This window comes from Strix uralensis, chromosome Z, assembly GCF_047716275.1.
Source record: "Strix uralensis isolate ZFMK-TIS-50842 chromosome Z, bStrUra1, whole genome shotgun sequence".
In the NCBI taxonomy this organism is placed as follows: Eukaryota; Metazoa; Chordata; class Aves; order Strigiformes; family Strigidae; genus Strix; species Strix uralensis.
In genome coordinates, this window is record NC_134012.1 from 81,938,990 (window position 1) to 81,965,338 (window position 26,349).

General features: G+C 41.8%; 1 protein-coding gene across 8 annotated transcripts in view; it reads left to right on the forward strand.

Moving 5' to 3' along the window:
* Positions 1–7,799: 7,799 nt before the first annotated feature.
* SLC38A9 (solute carrier family 38 member 9) overlaps positions 7,800–26,349 on the forward strand; it is a 47,229-nt gene continuing 28,679 nt past the window's right edge. Inside the window, exons 1-8 of one of the 8 annotated variants that reach the window (XM_074855768.1) lie at positions 7,800–7,928; positions 9,833–9,971; positions 18,042–18,174; positions 18,751–18,872; positions 22,249–22,312; positions 22,426–22,519; positions 23,470–23,640; positions 26,199–26,258. In XM_074855768.1, coding sequence (XP_074711869.1) covers positions 9,868–9,971; positions 18,042–18,174; positions 18,751–18,872; positions 22,249–22,312; positions 22,426–22,519; positions 23,470–23,640; positions 26,199–26,258 — 748 coding nt within the window. In that variant the 5' untranslated portion in view covers positions 7,800–7,928; positions 9,833–9,867. Of the gene's footprint in view, positions 7,929–8,027; positions 8,448–8,611; positions 8,677–8,739; positions 8,896–8,935; positions 8,952–9,832; positions 9,972–18,041; positions 18,175–18,750; positions 18,873–22,248; positions 22,313–22,425; positions 22,520–23,469; positions 23,641–26,198; positions 26,259–26,349 lie in introns of those variants that run through there. The other 7 variants (XM_074855769.1, XM_074855771.1, XM_074855772.1 and 4 more) reach the window with 7 other exon arrangements.

Genomic DNA, 26,349 nt, shown 5'->3' on the forward strand with positions numbered 1-26,349 from the left:
GGGGCGTCGGGGTGGGGCATGTGGAAGGAAGAGGGAGCTCGGGAAAATGCAGGTCCACAATATCTGGGTGCTTCTGCTTTGGTGATGATCCTGCTCGGCTCTCTGAGCACCTGAACAATCCTTCCTTTCTTCGTGTAGGACTGTGAAAGTGTGATTTATTTTACCAACATCTACTAATAAAAGTGAAATCCACGGTTTGGCAGAACCACAATTAATATACTAATCATTTAGCTGCGAACAAAATCTTCAAGCATTAACGACTAACAGAACATACCTCTGCTAGAATTAATTAAAAAAAATAATAAAAAAAAAAAAACAAAACAAAAACAAAAAAAAAAAAAAAAAAAAAAAAAAAAAAAAAAACCCCAGAAACAACCTAGGTCAAACAGGCTATATATTTATTTTAAAAAACCCCAAACTTAAGATCATCCTCTTCCCATGTTTTTTGTTACAACAGACTTCATAGAGAAAAGAAAGAAGGCTAAATTCCTGGCTTGCAAGTTTTATTTATGTCGACATGCAGGAGAACATAGATAGGACTTGTATAGTTACCATAAAATTAATTCTAAAATTAATTCTAAAATTTAATTCTTAAAGCCTTGAGGTAAAACCGTCCAGGTATATTGTGCTTCTCTCCCTGTTTCTGGGTTTTCCACTCAAAAGCAAAAGAACTCCTCTGACTTTTAGTATCAAGGGGAATGCAGAAAAAGGCATCTTTCAAGTCTAAGACTGTGAACCAACCAACCCTGTTCTTCAGTGAGGGTTGTTAACAATGTATGTGGATTTGCCACTACAGGATGAATATCCTAGGTTATCTGATTTATTGCCCTCAGGTCCTGGACCAACTGGTAATCCTTACCATTGGCCTTTTTAACCAGCAAAATGGAGGTGTTGTATTTTGACTCATATTCTACTAACAACTTGTACTTTAACAATTTCTTAATTATTGGCACCAACCCATCTCTGGCTTCTAGCTTTAGAGGACACTGTTTAATTCTTACCAGGGATGATCTTGGTTTAAGGTCAGTTCTTACTAGTTCTGCTCTTTTGGATTTTCCTGGGACTTCTCTGACCCATACAATAGGAATCACAGTATCTTCTACTTCTGAAAGTACCTCCTGTAACTCGGCTTCCCTCTGTAACATAAAGACTTGGGCATCCAAAGCTTTATTTTCAGGAAGATGGATTTGGATTTTCCCTTTTTCAAAAGTGATTTATGCATTCAGTTTACTTAATATGTCCTGTCCAGTACTAGTGACATAGGGCAATCTGGTATATATAATGAAATTGATGGGTTAACACCCTGTTCCCAATTCCAAACTTCAAAGGCTGGAAAAATAGCTGATTTTCTTTCCACCTTGTGGCACCAATCACTGACATAAAGAATTTGCTAATGGGTCTTTTACAACTGTTTAGTACAGAATATGCTGCCCCTGTATCAACTAGCAATTTAACTGTCTCATTCCCCAGCTTAACTGAAAGCAGGGGTTCGGCTGGGGAGTTTTAATTCCTCAACTCCCCAGTCCCCGTCAATCCAAGTCTTCCATACCAAACACAAATAAGTCTCCCTCCAGAATGGGTGCAGACAGGGGTATCCAATTAACCGATTGTCTGGGCATTCATTTTTCCGGTGTCCCTTTCCCTTGCAGATCACATGCTGATCCCTTCCCAGAGGGATTCTGTTTCTCATATTTCCTCCTGTTCTTCATCGTCTTGGGAAATTTCTTCCCCCAGAGGAGGTTTGTGCTTAAGCAAATGTTGTTGCTAAAACTGCAGCATTTTCTGTTAACTGAGAAGTTGACATTCCAGACATGCCCTCTACTTTTGTAACTTTCTTCTTGTATCTGATGCTGACTGACCTAGGAACAAAGTAGTCAACAGCTGATCCTGTTTATTCATCAATCTGCCTGCCCTTGGATTTAGATTCCAATCTGGCTCTTGTGCTAGCATAAAACCATCTGGACCATCCCTTCTATTTAGCCTCTCTTCCTCCTCCTGAGCTTTTTCCAGCACCATTCTCTTTTCCTCAGGCAGGACCCAGCAGACTTCTTCCAATTCATTAAATCTGATACTGCAAATGGCACCTTTATTCAACTGATCTACCCATTCCTACTGCTTGCCTGAGAGGGGCTTGTCCGTTCTGAGCATTTCCTCGCCCAGTCCTACCCGCCACCAGACTGAAACCTTCCTCCTTGTTGGAACTACCTGAGTCACTATCCTTTTGTTCCCTTTGCCTTCCATTCACTCCCCCCTTTCACTTCTCCAATACATCACTTTCGCTTCCAATCAAACCACATTCCTTATGTACATCATAATTATCCCATAATGCAAAGAACAAATTCACATATGGCACCTCATTCCATTTTCCTTCACGTCTACAAAACAACATCAGTTGCAACACAGTATTATAGTTTATACTTCCATTCTTACGCCATTTCTCCTGATCATCTAAAGTACATAAGGGCCATCAATGATTACAATATGCAATCAGTTTCTTTCGGCTCAATGATTCTCCCCAAAGATCTTTCCAGTGTTTCAATATGCAGCTTAAAGGACCAGCCTTTAGAATTCCTCAGTTCTGTGATTGGACAGAACCCATCACAAGAATAATAGAATAAACAAAATAGTACAATAACAACACACAAAACAAAATAGTACGGTAACAACACAAAACCATAACCTAACACAGAACTACAATACACAACTTAGCATATTAATTCAAAGGGGACTCCTCTATTTGTTTCCAAAGTCACAACATGCAACCCAGTAGGGACTTTTTCAGGATTCCCCCTTTGGAGGCAGTGGTACCCATGAGCCTGACCTCCATTCAAATACAATGTCCGGACAACCAAACAAAGCTCTATCCACTGCACAGGATGTCTCCTGTGACTAATGTGGATAGGCAAACAAGTTTAAAGAATGCCTTTCAAAAGAGAAAAAAATCAGGGGTCTTAACAGTGTCCCGAGTTGGTCTGGGGATCTGTGGTTCCTTCTCAGGAAAAGTTCCCGATGCTGGCACGAACGTCCCAGAGACTCCCCAGATCCACAGGAAACACGGCAGAAGGTCCCTTTTGAGTGCCAAAATGTTACGCTAAAAGCTGTTCAGAGGAACTCTCTAAGACTCATTTTGGAGTTTTAGAAAGCAGGCATTCTTTATTGCAGTGCTGGATGCACGGGGGAATCATTCCACCTAACATGCACACAATAAAACAAAAGTTCATCCTTTATATACCTTAAAGACATGAGTATTCATACATTTTCCAAGAAGTCTCCACCTTTCTGTCTATCTACTACATTTACATAACATTGCAAAACTACACTATACATGTGCAGGGGTCTCGGGTGGTTGTCAGTGGTCGTTTGGGGAGTTAGCCCCCTACTCCTTTTTCCCTTTTATGGTCACGAGTCTTTTGAGGACAATTTCTTCTCCTTGGATGTTCCCAACTCTGTTGTCCAGTCAGGCTGTTCTTTCTTATCCACCTTGTTAGAGCATTTCTGCCAGAATGTATCTATTCTCAAGGTTAGGATATCTTCTCCATAAATTTTAATCACTCAGGCCATGTTAAAGACAAAGTTAAACATTGTTTGGTACAAGAATTTCTTAATATTCCCCCTTTGAGACTTCCAGGTATACACAACTGGGTACAACATGACCATATAAGGTATAATGGCATGCTTCTCTTAGCGCTAATTGTTACAGGCCTCCACTTGCAGGCACCAACTGCTCATGGGCATCAGTATCAGTTCAGTGCATCTACCGAAAAATGCGGCAAGTACTCTGACACTTCTGCTTGTGTTTCTGAGCCGCTGCTGCAGTGTATGTCTTCTCTGTAACTCTGTTCATGCTGCGAAATAATACAGCAATGCTTATTCTGAAAATCATAAAGGAAGTATATATCATTCCATAAATGTGGTAAATACTTGTTAAACCACTCCACCATGTTCAACAGATTTTCCTCATCAGAAAAACTGTTCAAAAAACTGTGTGCCCATTTGAGAACTTTTATGTCTTCTGTTGCACAGAAGTGATGCCGGATCTGTAATTTTGCAGTGAACATCTGAATGTCTGTTAGGGGCTTTGGGCAACAATAAGGCAAATTCCTGCAGCAGATGGAGGTTACTGAAGAGTGCTCTCTGAACTAATGTTCTGGTTACTTTCACCTTACCCCATTGTCAGTTAAGCCCTACCCTTTAGAGCTGCTCATTTTTTAGGAATATCAGCACAGAACACAGGTTGAGCTCAACTTAGAATGCAAAGCAGCTAAGAAACATAAGAACCAGCTTCTCTGTCTCAGAGAATAATTTGATTCTGCTCATTGTAGGACACTACCGCCTCCAAATTACTTCCTGCTACTTCAGAAGCCAAACAATGAAATTTTGTGAACACCAAGAAACTACATGGTAAATGTAACTTAATTTGTTCAACTCAGAAGATTCTTCAGGGAGCTACAACTTTTTTTTTCTTTCTTTCTTTTTCCTAAGGCTTCTAACAATTCAATGTAAACCATGGTGGCAGGGCACAAGTTACACAAGACATTTGCTGCCTACTCTTGAGGTCATTTTGTCCAGCCAGCCCCACTCAAGCAGAGTCATCCAGAGCCAAAAGAGAACAAAATAGTATCCAACATAAACAGCATCTTATATAATACATTCGAATATAACATGGAGCTGCAGATCACGAGAAAAACTTATAAAAGTATATTACAAGAACTTACAAAAATAACCCCAAGTGTGAGTGTAACCCCCTAGAGTGAGGAAGAAGAAACCAGCGACATAAACATCATATTCCTCCCAGAGAAGGCCTCCAGATGCTGACAACTTGCTGTAATGTCCCCTCCTCTCACCACCATCCAAGAATGAAACCACCAACCTCAGGACCCAGAGCAGCAGCAGATGGGTGAGCCTTGTTAAGAAATATTAGTTGTTTAGCTTAAATAATAAGTTTTACATAGAATGAATTGCTTAGACTTGTAATGGTGTGTGATGTAGTATGCTGTTCACTTACTTAGCATAAGGAGCTAGATTGTTGAACCCTTAGGCTGCAAGCTGTAAACTTTTCACCTATATGTACTGAACTTTTAATGACCGTTACCTACTCAAGTTAAACAAGGCCTCCAGAGCCAGTGCAGAGCAGAAGATACAAGTGTCAACAGCAGCTGCAACTGGACAAAACAATGGACTGCCTGGAGACAGTGAAGAAATACAATAAGGAGGCAGAAGGTGTCAGAAGATCTCAGGCCAGAACTGCTGTTGGACCAAAGGGTGTGTGGCAGGTACACGGAGATTGCATGAAGGGGGGATGCATAGTCTGTGAAGGATATAATTACCCAGGGATTTCTTTGTTTGAGGTCTCTCTCCAGAGGCACCCAGCTTGAGCCAATACTGCGGTTGCCACTCTATTAAATTAATTATTTTTATGAGATTTGATGTCTGAGACTCTGCTTTGGGAAACCTAGGGTTCAAACTGTGGAGCAACTAACACTGGACACCCAGACTGAACTGTGCTCTTTTAACAAGCAGAACACCAGGAAAAGGATTAGAAAGTACACGCATGCATAAAAAATTTTTTGTGTGTAACAGTTAGAGCTGGAGTAATGATGATCAGACTCTTAGGACTTCAGTTACACTAACAACAAATTCTTGGGTTTACTTATATACAAAGTGTGCTTTCTCTTTGCCCACAAACAAGATTTTAAGTGTAACACAATTTCTACATCTTAAATGCTATCCTGATGTATTATCAGTATTTTTCAGAAAGAAATCCAGAGTCATCTCCAACAAAATGCAAAACCCACTAAGTTTGTTAGCCATGTGACCATGCATCATTTGCAATGATGGGGAAAGTTATTCGTTCATCCACTATAATGTTATACAATGCCTCAATTTTACGAATTTGTGCATATTACAATTATCTTATACCTGCAAGTACAGAGCAAACTATGCCTTAAGGCTAAATCAAAAGAAGATTCAACATGTAAGTGGAAATTTTTTAAAGAGATGGATTTAATACCCTCTTTGTCTTACAGATTTACCAAGAGATCCTAAATGAATTTAGGCTCACATTTTTCTAGACACTGCTGAGGCATGTAGGAAGAGACATTCTTTGCCCAGAAGGCAATGTATCATCAGAATAGACTGACACAACACAAATACTGCAGGACAGTGACTGAAAACCCTTTTGTGAAGTAGGTCAGCTGTTGGTAGCAGTTTTGATGAGGGAGCGGGAGGAATCTGTACATTTCTGTTTGGCTCACAGTTCTTAAAATAAAAATTTTTCCTAAGGATAACTCAAGGGCAGTAGTTGGTAACCAAGAATGCAATGAAATACAGGTCATCTATCTGCTATAATAGTAATTATGTAAGTCTTTCATAGCATAGGACACAGGACAGGCTTGCAAGAGTAAGACTAGATACTTGCATGCTGAAAAAAATCAGTTCTTCACAGATCTCTACCTTTGTGGCTTTAATTAATTTTCATAGCACCAGCATGAGGTGTTAGCTTTGCATTTCAAATTCATATGGTAGCAGGTGGACAGACTACTGAACTCATCGACCAAAATCTTCAAATGTCCAAGAGTCACAATGTAGACTTGGATTCTAGGAGTGGCTCAGAGGCAAAAGAAGGTAGTGAATTTGCTGGGCTACGCAGAAGCAAGAGTTTTGTTCTGACTGAGCTTGGGTGCAGCTGAATTTCAGGGTAACGGGTGGTGTTAGTCTCTGCTGCCTCATTTCCTCCCACAGTCTGAAATTCAATTACACAGCAGTTTTCTAGCAGGAACAGTCCTGCTCCTAGCCACACAATCTGGTTTGGGTTGCACTTCAACAGAAAGTACAGATTGGGATTTGTGCTTTAGCTTGTTTTGTAATGTTGTTCTCACATGGGGAAGCTACCTCTGCTGCCTTCCTTGCATGCAGTTCAGCAGTTTTCCCAAGCATGAGCTATGAATATCCCTAGAATTTGACTTTGGTGTCAACTACGGAAGGGATGTGTTCCCAACTTTAACTAGAACCAAAAAATCCCCCTGGGATTAGAAGTAGTGAATTTCTAAAATGTATTTGCTGGCTGATTGTCCCTGTTGTTGTCTGCTTACCTGTCCTTTGGTCAGCAAGTGTTGCACACTGCCCGAGCAGGTGAGGACACTCGGGATGAACCATTCCTCACAGAAGGTGCTTAGCCAGCCACATGAGGACCAGCGTGGTTGTGTTTGGGATTATGCCTACCCTTTGTCAACATACTGACTGTGAAAGCATGGAAGCAAATGGTTGAGCTGCTGTTGTTTCTTAACAGAGGCACCTCGTCAACCATCACCAGCAAATGCAAATCTTTGCTTCATGGCTGTTTGGTAAACGCTTGTCCATACTGTAATGGCGTCCCTTGAGAACCGGGCCAAGCACAGAGCAGGTTTTGTTCCCAGCAGCGATGCCCGGAGCCTGGAAGAACGGCACACTCGACTGACCACCTGGAGACCTGGTTTACAGAGAAAAAGGGGAGGCAAGCGCGAGCGCCCCCGAGAATAACGATGGCGCCGGCCAAGCCGGGCCGAGCCGAGCCGAACCGGCAGGCTGCTCCTAGCTGGGCCGGCGGTTTGGGCTTCCCTGACCGGGGGGCCGGCCCCTTCCCCCGCGCCCGGCGCCCAGACAGCGCGGCGCTGGCGGAAAGCGCCCCCTCGCGGTCAGTCCCGCCTGCAGAGGGGCGCGCGGCCCCGCCCCGCCCCGCCCCGCCCCGGCGGCCTCGCGCCGCGCACAGCTCCCTGGGAAGCGGAGTCCTGCGCGCGGCGGCGCCCCGGCGGCCTCCCCAGCGCAGCCGCCCGCGGGAACTACGCGGCCCGCCACGCCCGCCGCTGGGGGCCGCCGCCGGCCTCCGGCCGCCGCCCCGACACCGCGGTGCTTCCTGTCGCCGCCGCGGGAGCGCGGAGCTGCCGCCGCAGGTACGAGGAGTCGCGTCTGCCTGTGTGGCGCCAGCTGGCAGCGCCCTCGGGCCCGGCCGGGGCGGGAAGGGCGGCGCCGCAGGGCCCTCGGGTGCCGGGGGCTTCGCGGAGGCGGTGCGGCGGGTGGCGCTGCCTCACCAGCTCTGGCCGGCGCGCCGCTGCACCCCGGCTTGCGCACCCCGCTGAGGGGGTGGTGGGCCGGCCGAGCCTCCGCGCTGCCTCCCTCGGGGCTAGCCCCTCCGCTCCGCTCCGCCGCGCCCTGCCCTGCCCTCCCTGCCCGCCGCCGAGGGCGCTGGGGCTGCGGTGGGGGGCGGCCGCTGTAGGAGCGGCTCGGGCCGCTCAGATTTGAGTGTAACGCGTTACGTGAGCAAACGAACAACACGTCAGAGCGTTGTCTGGTGTGCAGAGACGACATGAAAGCTTTTCGGGCGGTCCGTAATCAGGGGAAAGCTGACATCGGTTTTAACGGGCCTCTGGACCCGTTAACCTAAAAAAAGAAAAAAGAATCGTGTTAAAAATGTAAGTTAATCCCGAAGGTTTATGTTCTTGTAAGTATTTCTTCACAGTTTCCACAAAAAAAAAAACCCTATATACGAGTAATAGGTGCTTTATCTGTTGAAGACAATCAGACTAATGTTCCATTTCTTAATTTTGCTCAGATTTATTACCTGGTGGAGACCACACACCCATTGGCTCCTTACTAATGCAAGAGGATGGGCAACGTGCAGCTAGAAAGGGATAGAGCCATGTCAGTGCTTGGTTGGAATAATCTCTGGGATTTTCTGGTCTTTACTGTGCATTTTCATGAGGATGCAGAAGAATGATACACACCTCATTCTATCTTCTTCCATCACCACTCCAGTTTTCAAACATACAGTGCCATCCTTCTGTATCTTGTGCCAGCTCATCTATCTTTCCTGTGCAACATTCTAAAGCATCAGGAAACAGACCCCCTGTGAAAGAGCAGGTACTCCTACCATTTTTGTTTGAAGAAGGAGTCCTGACTGAGAACTTCTCCAGGAGGTAGCAGGGATTAAAGCCATTATGTTTGTTCAGCTGCACACGATACCACAGTGAGTCCCATGTGGGGACTGTAATTCAGTCTTAAGTAGAGTTCCATTATCTTAAAAGTGATCTGCTCCCCATTGTTTGGCCAGGAGTGCTCTGAATGCCTATAATATGTTATTATTAATGCATTATTAAACCATTAAACCATTCATTGCCCTTAATTCAAAGAGCCAAAACAGGGTAGACTGCAGTAATGTGATCTTTATTCTGGGAAATAGGCTGGAAAACTGCATATGTGTTTGCTGTGAAGTTGGAAATAATTTAGTGAAACAATATTTTCTAATAACTGTGATAAATTGTGCTCAGCAGAACTGTTACAAATTGGAAATACAGCTCCTTTGAAAATCACACTCGTTTTACAGTGGAGCAGTAAGAAAAGGAGTCCCATGCTTTGAAAGCAGGAAGAAAAGACCTATGTATGAATATAGTTAATGTTAATTTGCACATGGTGGACTTTAGTCTTAGCTGTGGTAGTTCAAAGGAAATTCAGATTCCGAGCCTCACTCTTTACAAACCTGTTTCAGTCCCAGTATAAGCATCCATCATATTCCTTTAATTTATATTGTCTGTTGTGGTGCTAAAAGAGATTGGGAGCACGATTGTATGTTGACCACTTTACTTAAATGGATAATCTGTTGTAAAAAATACTGTCCCCGATGTACTGGTCCCGTGATGTTTGCATTATGGAATGAGAATTCTCAAGTGGCAAGTTGAAGGGATTTTCTGGTGGCTTTCACCCCAGGAGCTTCTGAAGCTGTGGGACTCTGCCAGTGTTAAATTTGTAGTGGAGCAGCGTTTTGCTTAACTGCAGTTGTCTCACTTCTTTTTTTTTTTAGGTCAGAATAAGTAGAAGGAGGCATATTCACCCAACATGGAAGAGGATACCAAACCTCTTTTGGTTCCTGTGGGAGGGGATGAAAGCAATTATGGAATCATGAATATACAGTTCAATCCAGAAGATTTTAAGTGCAAAAGGTATGAGGAAGGCTGAACCTACGGAATGATTATATAGCAATGAGTTGTTTAATCTTTGCTTTTGGCAACAGAATCCTACAAAGACAAGACTAACATTTGGAAACCAGGATCTGAGTACAGTTACTGCTTTGTCTGTGTATGATATTATTTCCAAGCACCAGGTGAACAGATGTTCATATTGTATTTATAAGGATAAGACTTTTCTAGTAACATCACTTCAGAGAGAGTGCTCCAATAAGAACTTGGCATGTGGCTTTGACAGTGATCTTCAAACACTGAATATCATGTGTATACTGAATCATGACGGTTTTTATTTAGCACAACAAACTGAAATGTTGAGACTGTTCAAGGAAGCTTGCCAGATGGTGCAGATAAATGGCTGTCAGTATGTGTAAATGGCTCTGTATGCATTCTGCAGGTGGTGCTGGAAGAATACGTTATTTGCTATTTCTGAAGGAACTGAGCAACCTTTACTACCTTTAAGGAAAAAAAAAAAAGTATTTTTTTAGATTGAGCAAATATGAAAAATTCGGTATCCCACCCAGCCTTTTTTCCGTGCCTGTGAAAATAATACATATCTAGTTAAGTGGTTATTTTGCGTGTTTTCTTAAGAGTTTAACACCTCTTCCCCAAAGGAGGTCGGGGTTTGAGATTTCCTCTGCTGTTGCAGTTAAGATTTCTGTGAGCTGGTCTTGAAACCAAAGCTGAGATGGGAGTGGGAACTAACCTTACCCTAGCTGGAGGCACCAGCTCTGATTTTTTTAGATGAAGGAATAGCTGCGTGCTACCTCTTGGGTGCTGTTCATGGCTTTTTTTTTTTTTTTTTTTTGCCATTTGCATCCAGCATCGTATTTCAGTAGAGCGGTTTTCCTGAAGGAAGTACAGATGGCAGTGTTGTATACAAAATCCTCTTGTTTGTGCCCACTTAAGCAAAAAAAGTTCTTGTTGATAGTGTTTTGCAGCTGTCTCAGCCTGCTTTGGAAAGCCACGATAGCCTATGTTTGCCAGGGGCTAAATAATCTCTCTTTGCGAGGAAAGGAAGGAGGATAAGGGTCTGAGTGAGCCCGGGGAACAAATGGAGGGAGCACAGGTGTGGGAGCATATAGAATTGTGTATATAAAGATTAGGAAATGGTGAAGTACTTTCAGGTGGAAGAAGGAAGTGTGCAAAATGAATTCTTGCTTTATGTTCTTTCTGAGGAGCGTCTGAGCCCCTCATGGCCCTCCTGGCACGAGAAGACTGCTAATTTTTACTGCTTTTGGGAGCACCTTGTGTTGGAGGAAGTATGTGTTGTGTTTGAGGAGCAAAGGGTTTCAAGTGTTGTGGTGATGCAGTAGCGACGAGAGAAAGTTTTCACCTTTGTGATATATCGAAATGCTAAGATCCCCTTTTCAAAAGTGAGGTTAGGTATTGTTTCCTCATTATGTGTTTTTTTTTCTTGTGATTTCTTAAATTTGGAGACTCAGCTTCATAAAAGGTCATCGCATGTGACATTTGCCCTCCCCAAAAGCAGAAGCGTGTACTTGGGATTGTGTTCCCCCCTCCACAACATCCAGCTTTGCAGATCTGTCCACTTTGTCCTTGTTGCTCCTCCTTTTAGTTCATTCTTCCATTTCTACAACTAGTCTGCCTTCCAAGCATCCAGAGGCACAAAGATGAAGGTCATGAGTGCTGGGATATCAGGAAGACATAGAAATCATAGTAGGGCCAAACAAGGTTGAAGTCTATCTCTGCGAATTAAAGAGGCAGCTGCAGTCTTTAGTAGAAGCAATGAGGAAGAATAGGCCGTCGGGGTCTGTGTCAGTTGTGGTCAGAGCAGTGGCCAGTTTGACGGACAACTTCGTTAGAGCTTTAGGGAATAGCAGCTCCAGAGTGGGAGGTTTATGGTGCAAAGAAGTATCAGTGCAAGTGCAACAATACCTGATTGGCTCTGCTTAGTTTGCTCCGGTTTTTAACTTCGCTATTCAGAAAACTGATCAGACGTTGGTGGGTGGTTGTTTGGCATTGAGATTGCTCTTGGAGAGTTTTGTGGGATTTGCTTATAATCACTGTTTGTCTCTTTTAGTGCTGTTCTGTTCTTTTGTTCGGGTTGTTTGAGATTAGATGGCATTTACATAGTTATTTGGTTTTCTTAACGGCTTGGAGGATTTTTGATTTTTAAAAGTCATGCTTTTCAGTGTTTACATAAGAACAATAAGCTGATTGTTTTTTAGAGTTGTAATTATTTTGTCTATTATTCTTTTGCTAATTTGGGGAAAATATAAGGCCACTTTTAATCCTCTTAAAAAGGATGTTATTGTTCTTCACAATGACTCGAATTACTCATACCATATTAGGTGTGTTTTGCCCATTTTCTAGGTCCCTTTAAAAACTAGAATGTCATTGCTGCCGTGGCTTATTGAAGATTATTGTGTGCAAGAGAGGGAGTTTCTTTTTTTCTTCTGACTGCTTTTTACATCTGTTTATTGTCAACAGATACTGCAGTTGTCTTTGAGAATACTTGAACCTTCAAAGAAACAAACGGTGTTTTGTCTTAGTGGTTTTGCATACGAAAAAACTTGATAATGCCCCCTGCTAAAGGGAGATCAAGCCTTCTTCCTTTTTTTATTCTTTTTGAAGTGCCATAGTGTTCTCACACAATGTAGGAGAGATCAGTAGGTGAAATTAAACAGTTATAAATTAAACAGTGTCTGTAGATGGCAGTCAGAGAAGCCTTTTTCATGCAAAAGTGGTTGGTTCTTTTTTATTTTCAAAGTTCTTTCAGCTTACAGAAAGGTAGACAATGGTCGGGACTAACCTGTGCAAAACTACCTGCATTAATTATGCTTTTACTGCTCCTCATCCATGTGGTCTTTTTACTCCATTGCCTGCTTTCATTTTTCTGTGTTGCTAACATTTTTACTAATTCTTAATATTACTACTTCCTAACTGGGAAGAATTAGAACCTTCTTAAAAACGTTTTGTACTTCGTAAGAGAAGACTTGAATAGCTTTGCCTTTGACACAGAACAGGGAACAGAGCTTAAAATGTAGTATGGTAAAGCTTGTGATTTTTTATTTGTTAAAATGTGTATCCTGTGAGCAGCAGAGGTGACTTGGTATTGTGCTCTGAAAGGTTATTTTGGTTCTGCATCCAGCATTTTAAGATACTTGTGTGGTCATGCTGTAATCAAAATGACAGTAGTGTGGAATGTGAAAATGTATTGACAAGAGAATAAAGATCTTACAGGATAAACTGTAAGCATACTATTTATCATGCTTAAGTAAATTCAGACAGCTTAGGAAGTAAAAATCAAGTCAGACAGGGAATTCTTTGGTACAGTTTTCCTTAAGAGAACTGCACTGACATCTGTAATGTTCCTATTTAGATAGCCAGTTCCCGATTAGGAAATAGCAACCTATGAGTACAGTCTTCTTATTATTACTTTTTCTCCTTCTTTAATTTCCATGATAGTGAATCAGTTTTACTCCGTAGTTTCTCCTGTGCCATATACAGCATTCTTATAATAATTTGGTGACTCAGTAAAACAATAAAGCTGTAGGAATTTCCTAGCTTTATTTCTGTGTAATAATCCTATTGCATCCCAGAAAAGTAACTGATTGATGTGGGGTGTGAAAGAAATCTATGCAATAAACCAGAGTGGCTCCTTGTGGTCTTCTTGGATGAGAAGAAAGAAATTGTTAAGCATCCTGTAAAAAAGATTTTTTCATATTTATTTAAATATGAAAAGTTTGTCTAATGTGAAGTCTTTAATACCATCATGTAGAGCCAAAAGAAACACTGACACAAAAAATTGTATTATGTTTGAGCAGCTCAGTACTCAGAGCACTGCTTTTGAGAGGATGTCCAGAACCAGTTGTTTAAAAATATTTCAGCAAAGGTACTTGGAAAACAGTATTACTTAGTTTACAGCTTCTTGAGATAGGTATCCGTCATACTGCTTCATTGCTCTGCAAGAGTACATTGCTAAAAATATCCAGAAGAAATATGTAGCACCCTTATGGATACTAGCAGTTGCAAGATTGTATGTAGTTCGCCAACCAAATTTTCCTATTGTGCTGTTCCCCCTAATCCTCCAAATCCAACACTTGAACTTTGCCTAGCACAATATTTTGGAAACAGCTTTAGTCATGAGCATCTCTTCCTGTTTTCTTTGCTTGCAAAAATTGCTGCTGAAGTTCATAATATGAGGAAGTTTGGACAGAAGCTCTCTTCTCTCTCTTCCTGGACCAGCACTTGAATTCTTATTAATGGTCCCTTTGTGTGTGTAAGAAATAGCTAGCAGATGAGTGTAACTTCAGGGTTTCTGAAGTACATCTGCAGGGTGTAGTGTGTGGGAGGTGTAGACCTCCTGCATGAGATCCTGCATCTTGTCCATACTCCCTGTGCTGTGGAAAACAGCTGTTTTACTGATGTGTTTGCCCTGGTAAAAAGAGCATTGATTTTCAGGCTAGCTATTGAAATATAAATTGTAATTATGCTTTTTAGTATGGATATAATAAATTCATTGGACACTATAGTCTATCTCAATGCATGGAAATTGTCTGCACTGTTTTCTGTTAATAGTGACACCCTCCAGTCATGTAACCTCTCCCTTCCCCCAGATCACATTCTCACACATCCTTTTCATAATCATTTTGCCACATAAGAGGTATGATGTGATTGCCTGTATAAATCAGAAAGTTTTCTAGGAATCTGTTGGAGCTGCTGATGCTTGTATCTACAGGGTGCGTGTCTGCTAGACTTAAGGTCTCTAAAGAGAGTTTTCCAAAATACGTCCCAGATTATATCCTACCTGCTTTGGGCTTTGACTTTGAGTCTTTCAGAGCTTCTCAGACTTACGAGTAAACCCTACAACCACTGAGTAAACCCTTCAACCAGTCTTTGATCTGGATGTAGCTGGGGGCTTGGAAATGACCTTGATTCTAGATAGTGCTACGCTCTCCTATTGGAGATCAGGGAGGAAGGTTGCATCCCAGCCCGCCTGCATAGCTTCCAAGTCAGACTGATGTTTTCAAAGAGATCTCTAACAACCATAAAACTAATGGGTGGACAGTCTATTTTAGCATAGTCACTTGCTCAGTAAGACCAGAAGTGCAGTGGTACCCTGAGAAAAAGAAAATTAATTGATGCTTTTGGTCATTTTCATTCTCAACAGACATGCACTAGAAGGGATCAAGAGGGGGAGCAGCCCCAAGTACTGGCAGCATTAAACTCCTCTAGGCAGGAAGCAGCAGCACCAGATATATAGAATTTCTTCGAGGTTAGTTGTTGTTTTTCTTTCCTCACCAATAGGTTAGATTCTGGATCATACCCTTCTGTTTTGTGCTGCACCATAAATTGTTTGTTCAAACAAGACTCTGTTCATAATACTGAAGGAAATGAAATATCTTTCTCCTAAAGAATTTCTTACCTACAGACAGATATGTTTTTGCTACACATTAAATTTTTTCTTGATACTTGTTTGGTCATTGACTAACAACACTGCTTTCCCCATAAAATAGGATGTTGTATTCATATTTCTGTTATTTTAATTTTAAAATCATCTGTGGCTTTAAGTTGAATTGCTTTAAAAAATAGTCTCCCACTGTTTTCCAGTCTAGAAGAATTTTCTTTGACATCCATGTCAGCAGTTGAACACCATTTTGAAGGAATCGTTGACACAGATCTGCTCGCTTTGAAACGAAATGTAGACTTTGTCTCAGTGTAGTTTTTCCACAGTAGCAATGGAAGTTTATGGGAATGTACTAATAATATTAACTGGAGATAGGGAAAGAGGTAGTCCTCATAAAGCTCTTCACACTATGCAACTGCAGTATATCACATACTACTTGTGTTCTAAATACAATGTGTATCAGTGATTGAAAAACAAAAATGCAGAGTGTTGACTGGGGGGTGGGGAGGCATTTAAACATACTACATTTCCTGTTTTCATAACTACAGTGTTTATTTTACAGGTCTTCTAATGAAATATTTTAGCAGTGTCCAATGATTGGGTCAACCCAATAAATTTTAAGCTAAAACAGGTGAAGTCCTGTAGAGCTGACCGTCCATGACTACTTTTGTTCATTACATGCGTATGGAATTAGCCCTGCATGCCTCTGATTTGAGTAATAAAACTATAGCTTAAAATTTATTCCTGTTTAATTGCAGTATTTGTCTTAATTGTTTATAAAAACACCACAGAAGTCCATACACAAAATGGAGATTTCCCTCTTCATGTCAGAGATGTGGAAAAAGGAGAGTCACAGAATCACACAGAATCATCTAGGAGTCAATTAAGTATGTTTTAAAAATTGAAAGTGTGTTCACTTTTATTTCAGTAAGTGGGAAATGGCTTAGCAAATCTAAGCCATTTTTTCCATGATGAAGGAAGGTGTAAGAATTAATGAAGTCTAAGATGAAGGAAAGGATGAATTTATGGAGAAGGAAATTATTTTTCTGTGTTTTCCATTTTTGTCAGTTTTTATTAGTCCCATAAATACTCTTACCTGCTGTGTCCCCTTAAGCATACAGGAATAAGGACCTACCTTAATTTCTTCCAAAGATATAACAACCAGCTTCAGAGCTCTATTCCTTTTCTTCCTTCCAGATAAAAGGTGGTGCCATGGTGCAAATGCCTAATGATTCACTGGGAAAGAGAATGGGACCTTTGTTACGGTATTGAGAGCTGGGGCAGAAGGGGGGTTGACCAAGTTCCTTTGTAGTCTAAGCCAGAAATGGGTATCAAAAAACAGTCAGTTCAAATAGGCTTTGCTCATATTACAGGAAAAATGGCATGGATTTATTGCTGGCCTAATTTCTGCTCTTGCTAGCCTGAAACGTGTTGTGATCTCTACTTCTGTGGATTCTGGTTTTGAGGTGGTTCTTGTTTCTGAGTGATTTAAACATCATCCTGGAAGAAGATGATCAGAAAGCTGTTGAGATTGCTTTGGAAATTAAAAGCACTGGTGAAAGGGAAAAAAAACCCAAACACTTTATCAAGGCTTACAGGTCACCAGTACCCCCTCTTGTCTGAGAAATTAGCCTGTCAGTTCCAAGAGTGAATGTGGCATTTAGGCAATAGCATAGTATGCCTATATGGAAGTAAATTATACTTGATTAAGAAAAAAAAATATCTGCAATATCTTGATTAGGTCACATATCTCTGGTAGCATCTCTTGCACGAAACTAGTTTTATGTTGTGTTGTAACTTTAGGAGCAGCTTTTACTCTGCTTGCTCTGTACCTACATGTGTGCAGAGAAAACAAGGGACATGTGATGTGGCTGCTTTCTCCTGTAGTGGCTGTGATTGTGCCTGCAGTCTAACTCAGCTGGGGAAGAGGGAAGGGGTATCACCTGTGTTCTGTGTGTCTCTGTATGAGAGATGTAGGACTTCTGTTGCTGACAGTCCTATTCTCTGTGACGACCCTAATTAAATCTGAAGGGAAGTTGTGAAGTAGTTCAGAACTGCAAATGGACATGTCTTGTTCTATGTTCTGTGACAAATTCTATTCTCAGTTGTGTTGGCTTAAAAATAGTACTAGCACATGGGCTTATTTGGGCTTGGTTTCTTCCCCATTAAACATAATTTCATACAGGGGTTTTTGCTAATTAGTAGTTCCTAGTCTTTTCATAGGTGGTCCTCCTTATCACCGCTCATTCCTCTTTTTCTCCATCTTCCTTCTGCTTCTGCATTCTCACACTTTCTGTTTCTACCTCTGTTCCTCATCGCTAGTTCTAGCAACACCGGTTATAAGCACTAATAAGCTTGGAGAAGCATATTAACATGTAGTTCTGGTGTGACTCGTTGTTGAGAACTCATTAAATGGATATAAGGTCTGAATTTTGATGTTAGATTGCCCCGCAGAATCTGGGCAAGAGGCCATTTTAATATGAATGATATAAACGTATGGTTCTTCCATGGATGGCAGCTTCCCTCGTGACAGTGATATTTTTGTATTTGCTTTGTGTCAATGAATGACAGACTCATTGTGAGTGATGTTAAGCTGTTTTCTGAGTTGTATGTTAGCTCTTGTGTTCTAGGGTTTTAAGGGTTTTCCTTTTCTTTCTTTTTTTCCCCTCCTTTAGACCATTTCATGTGGAGCCTACAAACATAGTCAGTGTGAACGATGACATGCAAAGAGTCACTGATGAAGCTTCAGCAATGAATAAGCGGATTCATTACTATAGCAGGCTCACGTCTCCTGCAGACAGGGCATTGGTAAGGCAAAGACAGGGCCAGATTAACTGTCTGATCTCTGGCATCCTGGGTCTTCCACAGACTAGGTTTATAAAAGAAACAGAAATAAAGGCAGGGGGAAAATCGTTCTGCAGCTTGCTTTGAAGTAAATATCAAGTAGCTGAGTGCCTTAACAATGTCTTGTGTTATCACAAGTTGTGATTGACTTGCTGTGCAATGACCTCACTATCCAAAGAAAACATACAAACAGCTTGAATTTTATAACAGAGTTCCAGGTTTCCCAGATGTGTGTACTCATTTCTCCCATCTGAAAGAGGATTTAAGCAGTGGTCAGCTGCAATGATTGAACTAGCGTGATATGTGCACAGTATGTTACAGACATTTTGCAGAAGAAATATCTGTTTTTCTGCTATCTAGCTAAAAACCCTATTAACTGTTTTTTTTTTTTTTCAAGGCGAGAAAATTAATGTAGTCCAACGTTTTTTTTAAAATGCACTTCTCATGGAAAGATTTTGTGATTTATAGGAGTTGGCTTGCTGTATTTGGAACAATAGTTACTTTGGTGTTACTAAGTCTTGTTTTTTATCCATTTGTTAGATTGCTCCTGATCATGTACTTCCAGCTCCTGATGAAATCTACGTGTACAGTCCATTAGGAACTGCTTTTAAAGTTGACAGTTGCACAGATGGCTATGGTAAAAACTCCAGTATAGTGACAATGTATGTTAAGCACCTTGTCATATATTAGCCAGAAAATGCATTATTACTGAATGTTCTATATTACAGAATCACAGAATCATCTAGGTTGGAAAAGACCTTGAAGATCATCCAGTTGAACCATTCACCTAACATTGACAGTTCCCAACTACACCATATCCCTCAGCGCTATGTCAGCCCGACTCTTAAACACCTCCAGGGATGGGGACTCCACCACCTCCCTGGGCAGCCCATTCCAACGCCCAACAACCCGTTCTGTAAAGAAATGCTTCCTAATATCTAGTCTAAACCTTCCCTGGCACAACTTGAGGCCATTCCCTCTTGTCCTATCGCTTGTTACTTGGTTAAAGAGACTCATCCCCAGCTCTCTGCAACCTCCTTTCAGGTAGTTGTAGAGGGCAGTGAGGTCTCCCCTCAGCCTCCTCTTCTCCAAACTAAACCCCCCCAGTTCCCTCAGCCGCTCCTCGTATGACATGTGCTCCAGACCCTTCACCAGCTTCGGTGCCCTTCTCTGGACACGCTCGAGTCATTCAATGTCCTTTTTGTAGTGAGGGGCCCAAAACTGAACACAGTAATCGAGGTGCGGCCTCACCAGTGCTGAGTACAGGGGTAAGATCACTTCCCTGTCCCTGCTGGCCACGCTATTTCTGATACAAGCCAGGATGCCATTGGCCTTCTTGGCCACCTGGGCACACTGCTGGCTCCTGTTCAGCCGGCTGTCAATCAATACCCCCAGGTCCCTCTCTGACTGGCAGCTCTCCAGCCACTCCTCCCCAAGCCTGTAGCGCTGCTGGGGGTTGTTGTGGCCCAAGTGCAGCACCCGGCATTTGGCCTTATTGAAACTCCTACAGTTGGCCTTAGCCCATCGCTCCAGCCTGTCCAGATCTCTCTGCAGAGCCTCCCTACCCTCGAGCCGATCAACACTCCCACCCAACTTGATGTCATCTGTAAACTTACTGAGGGTGCACTCGATCCCCTCGTCTAGATCATCAATAAAGATGCTAAACAGGAGTGGCCCCAAAACCAAGCCCTGGGGGACACAACTCTCTGGGCCTGGCCATCCAGCCAGTTTTTTACTCAGCGAAGCATGTACCCATCCAAGCCACGAGCAGCCAGTTTCACCAGGAGAATGCTGTGGGAAACGGTGTCAAAGGCCTTACTAAAGTCAAGGTAGACAACATCCACAGCCTTTCCCTCATCCAATAAGCAGGTCACCCTGTCGTAGAAGGAGATCAGGTTTGTCAAGCAGGACCTGCCTTTCATAACCCCATGCTGACTGGGCCTGATCATCTGGTTGTCCCGCATGTGTTGTATGATGGTACTCAGGATGAGCTGCTCCAGCAGCTTCCCGGGCACTGAAGTCAAACTGAGAGGCCTGTAATTTCCCAGATCATCCTTCCGACCCTTCTTACATATGGGCGTCACATTGGCCAATTTCCAATCTGTCGGGACCTCCCCGGTCAGCCAGGACTGCTGGTAAATGATGGAAAGCGTCTTGGCGAGCACCCCAGCCAGCTCCTTCAGCACCCTCGGGTGTATCCCATCCGATCCCATAGACTTGTGTGTGTCCATGTGATGCAGTAGGTCACTGACTATCTCCTCCTGGAATGTGTGTGGGGGTCGTTCTCCCAGTCTCTGTCTTCTGACTGAGGAGGTTGGATTCCCGCAGTACAACTAGTCTTGTTATTAAAGACTGAGGCAAAGAAGGCATTAAGCACCTCAGCCTTTTCCTCATCACTTGTTACCATGTTTCCTCCTGCGTCTAGCAAGGGATGGAGGCTCTCCCTGCTCTTTCTTTTGCTGTTGACATAGAAACATTTCTTGTTGTCCTTGATTGCTGAAGCCAGACTAATTTCTAGCAGGGGTTTAGACCTCCTGATTTCTGCCCTGCATAGCCTCACAGCATCTTTGTAATCACTGTGAGTGGCTAGCCCCTTCTTCCAAAGGCCGTAAACTCTTCTTTTCTCCCTGAGTTGTAGCCAAAGCTCCCTGTTCAGCCAGGGTGGTCTTCTCTGGTGCCAGCTTCTCTTGCAGCACCTGGGGACAGCCTGTTCCAGTGCCATTAAGACTTTCTTCTTAAAGAGTGCCCAGCCTTCCTGGACCCCTATACCCTTCAGGACCATCTCCCAAGGGATTCTGTCAAGCAGGTGCCTAAACAAGTCAAAGTCAGCCCTTTGGAAGTCCAGGATGTCAGTTCTGCTGCCCCCCTCCTGGCCTCTCTAAGAATAGAGAACTCTATTATTTCATGATTGCTGTGCCCTAGTTGGCCTCCAACTGCCACATCATCCACCGGTCCTTCTCTGTTCACAAAGAGGAGGCCCAGCAGGGCACCTTCTCTGGTTGGTTCACTCACCAGCTGCGTCAGGAAGTTATCTTCCACACATTCCAGGGATCTCCAGGACTGGTCCCACTCTGCTGTGTTGTATTTCCAGCAGATGTCTGGGAAGTTAAAGAACAAGGGCAAGTGATCGTGAGATTTCTCCTGAGTGCCTACATAATATTTCATCCACCTCTCTGTCCTGGTTGGGTGGCCTATAGTAGACAACATCTACCCTGTTGGCCTTCCCCCTGATTCTAACACAAAAACACTCCACCCTGTCTTCACTACACTTGTGCTCAAAGCAATCGTAACAGTCCCTAGCACACAGCGCCACCCCACCGCCTCTTCTTCCTTGTCTATCCCTTCTAAAGAGCTTGTAGCCATCAGCTGGCACACTCCAGTCATGGGAGACATCCCACCATGTTTCTGTTATAGCCACTACATCATAATTTTTCTGTTTCATCATAGCTTCAAGCTCCCTCTGTTTGTTACCCATGCTGTGTGCATTGGTATACATGCACTTCAGATGGGATGATGTCTCCAGCACCTTTTCACATTTAGAGGTCCTAATTCCAGCCTGACCTTTCACAGGTGTTACCACAGTTACTGATCCATCAACATATCCCTTGCATCTTTTTTGTGCTGCGTGTCTCCATCCCTTGCCTCCCCTGAGATGACAGGGTGAGGGTCATCACTGGCAAATCAGCACACAAACTTTGGTAATCTACCCTGGGACTTACATCTGGGAGTTCCAGTTTTGTCCCCTTCCCCCTTCAAATCTAGTTTAAATCTCTCTCACTGAGCCCAGCTCACTCCTGCCCCAAGATCCTTTCCCCCTCTGGGACAGGTTCATCCCATCTGATGCCAAAAGCTCTGGTATCCTGTATACTAACCCATGATTGAAAAATCCAAAGCCCTGCCGGTACCACTAGTCTTGGAGCCACAAGTTCATCTGTTGAGTTCTCCTGTAATTGTATATGTAACTATTGTTGCTAAGAGGATAGTATGAAGTAAGAGTGCTGCTCAAATTATTTACTGGGTTTTTTCTTTTCTTCCTAGATTTATGATATGGAATACAATGATGGGTACATCTATATTAAGTATCCCATGGGGAATAAAACAGGTAAAACTGTGAAAAACGCATGTGTATGAAAATGTTTTTGGTAACATAGCTTGCTCTTCATTTTTCCTTAGCGTTGCTGATAAATAAGCTAGTGTATTTCTCCCTCTTAACAGGCAGGCTTTACTTCTGGAATTATTCTCATCTTGCTGATGGGTATTTTGACTCTTTATTGCTGCTACAGAGTTGTGAAATCACGGAAAATGATACGTAAGAAATACAAAGTTTCATAACACAAATACTTCTATTAAGTGTGAAATACAGAGACCTAACAGATTCTTAGTTTGTCTGTATCTTTACTATATGTTAGACCTGACCTGCAAAGTGTTCCTTTGAATGTCTCCCTACTTCTGTAGACTGGATCTAAGCTCTGTAAACTAAGTGTCTGTCTTCCCTTACTAGATTATCCTTCAGTTCCTTAGGACCTAAGTATTATAGCCAAACCCAGACTCTTACCAAGCAAGGTTTCAGATGGTCGCTTAGTAAGCGTTTGGGGACTTAACTGAGTTAGAGGCTTTCATTTCTCCATAAGTGCTGTCCAGTTCTCTACATGTATTTCTGATCATGTCCCACAGTGGAACAGTGTGGGCTGTAGCTGCAACCACTTGTGTTGTATGCCTGTACAACCCTAATATTTGTATATATTCTGTGTTGGAAGCAATTTATGGACAATTGCCTCATGTGACAGTGGTTCTACTTAGGATGTACTTCTATTGTTCAAAACTCATCTTGCAGTTGATGCATAAACTAACCCCTTACTTGCTCAAATAAAGGCAGTTAAGACCTCTAGTTTGTGAAAACTCATTTCAGAGCATTGCTGAGGACTAGTTCCTGGTCTGACCTATGTTGCCATAACTCTTGCAAAAGGCTGTAGCTGCAAATGCCTGGCTGCATTTTTGACACCATGTCTTATTCCAGTGCTTCTGGATCAAAGTAATAGTATGGCCACAATAAAAGCTTCTACTTCTTCAGGCTCCTTCAGTCAAACGCCTAATGAGTGTTATACTTTAAAGCTAACAGCAATCTTCTTAGCCCTTGGAAGCACTGTGAATTTGTGTCAGAATATTCTGAAACAAGAACACATCCTGTCATGAAGAGTTCTACTGACTCTAATATAACATTTTGTCTAGATATGTTTCTGGTTTTTGTATCTTCTTCAGCTTTAATAGATACCTCAAACTGGGAATTCCCAGATGTTTGCAAGTATTACTTTGGATCCTTTGGTCAATGGTCAAGCCTCTTATTTTCTATGGTATCGCTGGTTGGAGCCATGGTTGTTTATTGGGTGCTTATGTCCAACTTTCTGTTCAACACAGGAAGGTTTATATACAGTAAGTATACATTTTTGGTTAACTTTCACAGCTATCTTGTGGAAAGATCAAGACTTTATACTGAAAAAGGATTGTCCATATCACTTGATTTTTCTGTTACTTTCTGTGAAAAGTTAAGTGAGAATAAGTAACTATGGGCACAGTCCTGTATGCTTTCAAAGCCAATTTCTCAATTGCTCTTTTAAAGTGTGATTTTAATGAAAGACAGAGTATCAGTTATCTGATTTGCATGTCAGTAATGAGGCTTTTTGGTGTAGTTTAAACAACCCAAACCTGGTTGCTTGTTTCCACTTTGTATTTTCACTCACGCCTTGTTTGCATGGGTGTAACTATTTGAACAGCCATATAACAGACTAGGCTGTTGAAATCATCCAGGTTAATGAAAAAAAAATCTAGTTTCGCTCTAGATTTCAACAAACACACTTAGAGTGCTGCCATATAGAAAGTTTCTGCAAGAGCTGTAGCATGGAGAAAGAAGGATTCTTAGTCTGGCATTGTTACAAAAAAAAGTATCGATTAGTTATACCCTTGTACGTGCACAGACACACAAGCTTTTGTGGATACAATCAATTAGGTATGTAGAGTTGTGAGAATAAATGATGGAATTGAGAGCTTTGAAAATCTGACTCATGGTGTTGAATAGCATGAGTAAGATTTAAGGATTTCTGTTTTGAAGGTAATTAACAAATCTCTGAGGCAAATAACAGCACAGACACTTATACCTCTTAAACAATGTTTAATTAAGAGTTCCCGCCATCCCTGAAGGACATACTTTATTGGTTAATGACTGGTGTACTTTACAGCTGACCTAATTCATATGTTAAGACTGTTTCATTTTAGACTTTGTGGTTTTTTTTAAAAAAGGTTATCACTTTAATCCTAAATTATTCTAAACCAAATAACTCTGATTCCAATAAGCAAACATCAGAATGATCAAACCAGTTCCTTCTCTGGGAAAAGTGTCCCTGAGATTGGCATATTATTTTATCACTTACCTATATTTATTCAAGGCTCTTATTTCATTTGTTTGCTCTGTGATAACTTTGATCATTGGATCCTTGTCGTAACTTTCATTGTGGCTACTTAATTACTAGGTTATAGAATGGGTAATAGGATGTAGGTTTGACACAAGGGCATCTTGCAGCCATGCATTTCTAAGTTATTCTAAGCAGGCTACTGTATTTAATTCTGTTACGTTCAGATGACTTCCTAAAAAATCTGCACATACAATTTAGGTGGGAACAAACTGATTTCCTGAAGGAGGATGGTCTAGAAAGTAGTAGTACGCAAAGAATGCAAGAACTGTAAGCCAAGTATAATATCCTGTCTTTTTTTTTTTTTAACATGATCTGCCATGCTTTTGTTCTGTTTTTGTTTTATGAAACAGAAATAAACCCAGAAATGCAATTGTTAGTGCTAAAACACTTCTTAAGTACAGAGGAAACATAAGTTGGCTATCCATCTAGAACTAATTTTAAAGTGCTCTAATTCTGTAAATTATCAATTATTTTGATGGCTTCAGACTAGGTACTGTTTTTTTAAGTAGCCACACAAAACAGTGGTGAAGTGAGGAGGTGATGAGTGATTTTAGTTAAATCTTTGACTGTTGCATACACTGAACTGATATCAGTAAGTGTGAGAAACTCAGCTGTGATCCAGAGAGTCATAAATCAAAATGAAGAAACAAAAAATAGTTTTCTTCCCGCAAGACTTTACTTTCTTTATGAGAAACAAGCTGCTGTTAATTGCAGTTAAAAAAATCTGAGGCCTACTGCCCCAATTGATTTTCTGTGTGAATAATACACCCACATGCAGTAGAAGCAGATTTTAACCAGAGACACACTAATTAAATTTCCAAGCTGATGGGCATTTTCTGTGTGTATATATGCATAAATACGAAGAATTTGCTATCCCATACTCTCATGCTGGTGAAGTTGCAGAAACTTGGAAATATCTGATATGGCAAAGCAGTAAAGTAGCACAGGAGTGTACTAGAAACAAAATACTAGAGGTGGCTGTGGACAGTGAGACTTAAACCTTTTTCCAGAGATTCCCTTCTTTAAAATACAACAGGGAAAAAGCATCCCACAGAGCCTCTTCTGGAAAAAAAAAAGATGAGAAAAATGAGTAGGGGAAGCTTTTTCCATATAATACCATCTGAACTAAGGGTATGGTTGCATGCACTTCTTTGCTGTCCCCAAAAAGGCTGGTGTTAAGACGCATCTCCTCATTAACCAACTGTACAACACTGCAGTCCAGTGTTGTGGGACAGGTGGAGGTGTGCTAAGGGAACAGAAATGAGCATCTGGGAGGGGAGACTCAGGAACTTCATAAATGGACAGGGCTGCTGAGAAAATAGTGCAGTGGGGTGCTACTTTAAAACAATTCTAAAAGAAAGTTTTAAAATATCCACTTGGTTTTGGGGGGAGCGCAAGCTGCTGTATCACGCCTCTGATGTAATTTTCCAGGATATTTCCTTACTTAATTTTTATCAAGTCAACAGATTAAAGCCTAATAGTAGATTTGGGACATTGATAGTAAGATTTTCTTCTTTTCAGACTTCGTTCATGACATTAATGTAACAGATATTGTTCCTGGCACGAATGGAAGTAACAAAGGTAAGAAGCACATATTAATATTTTGTTTCCTGGTTTGGAGTGGGTGTTTAAAGGCAAATCATCACGTTTCCATGCCTAACCACATTCCAGT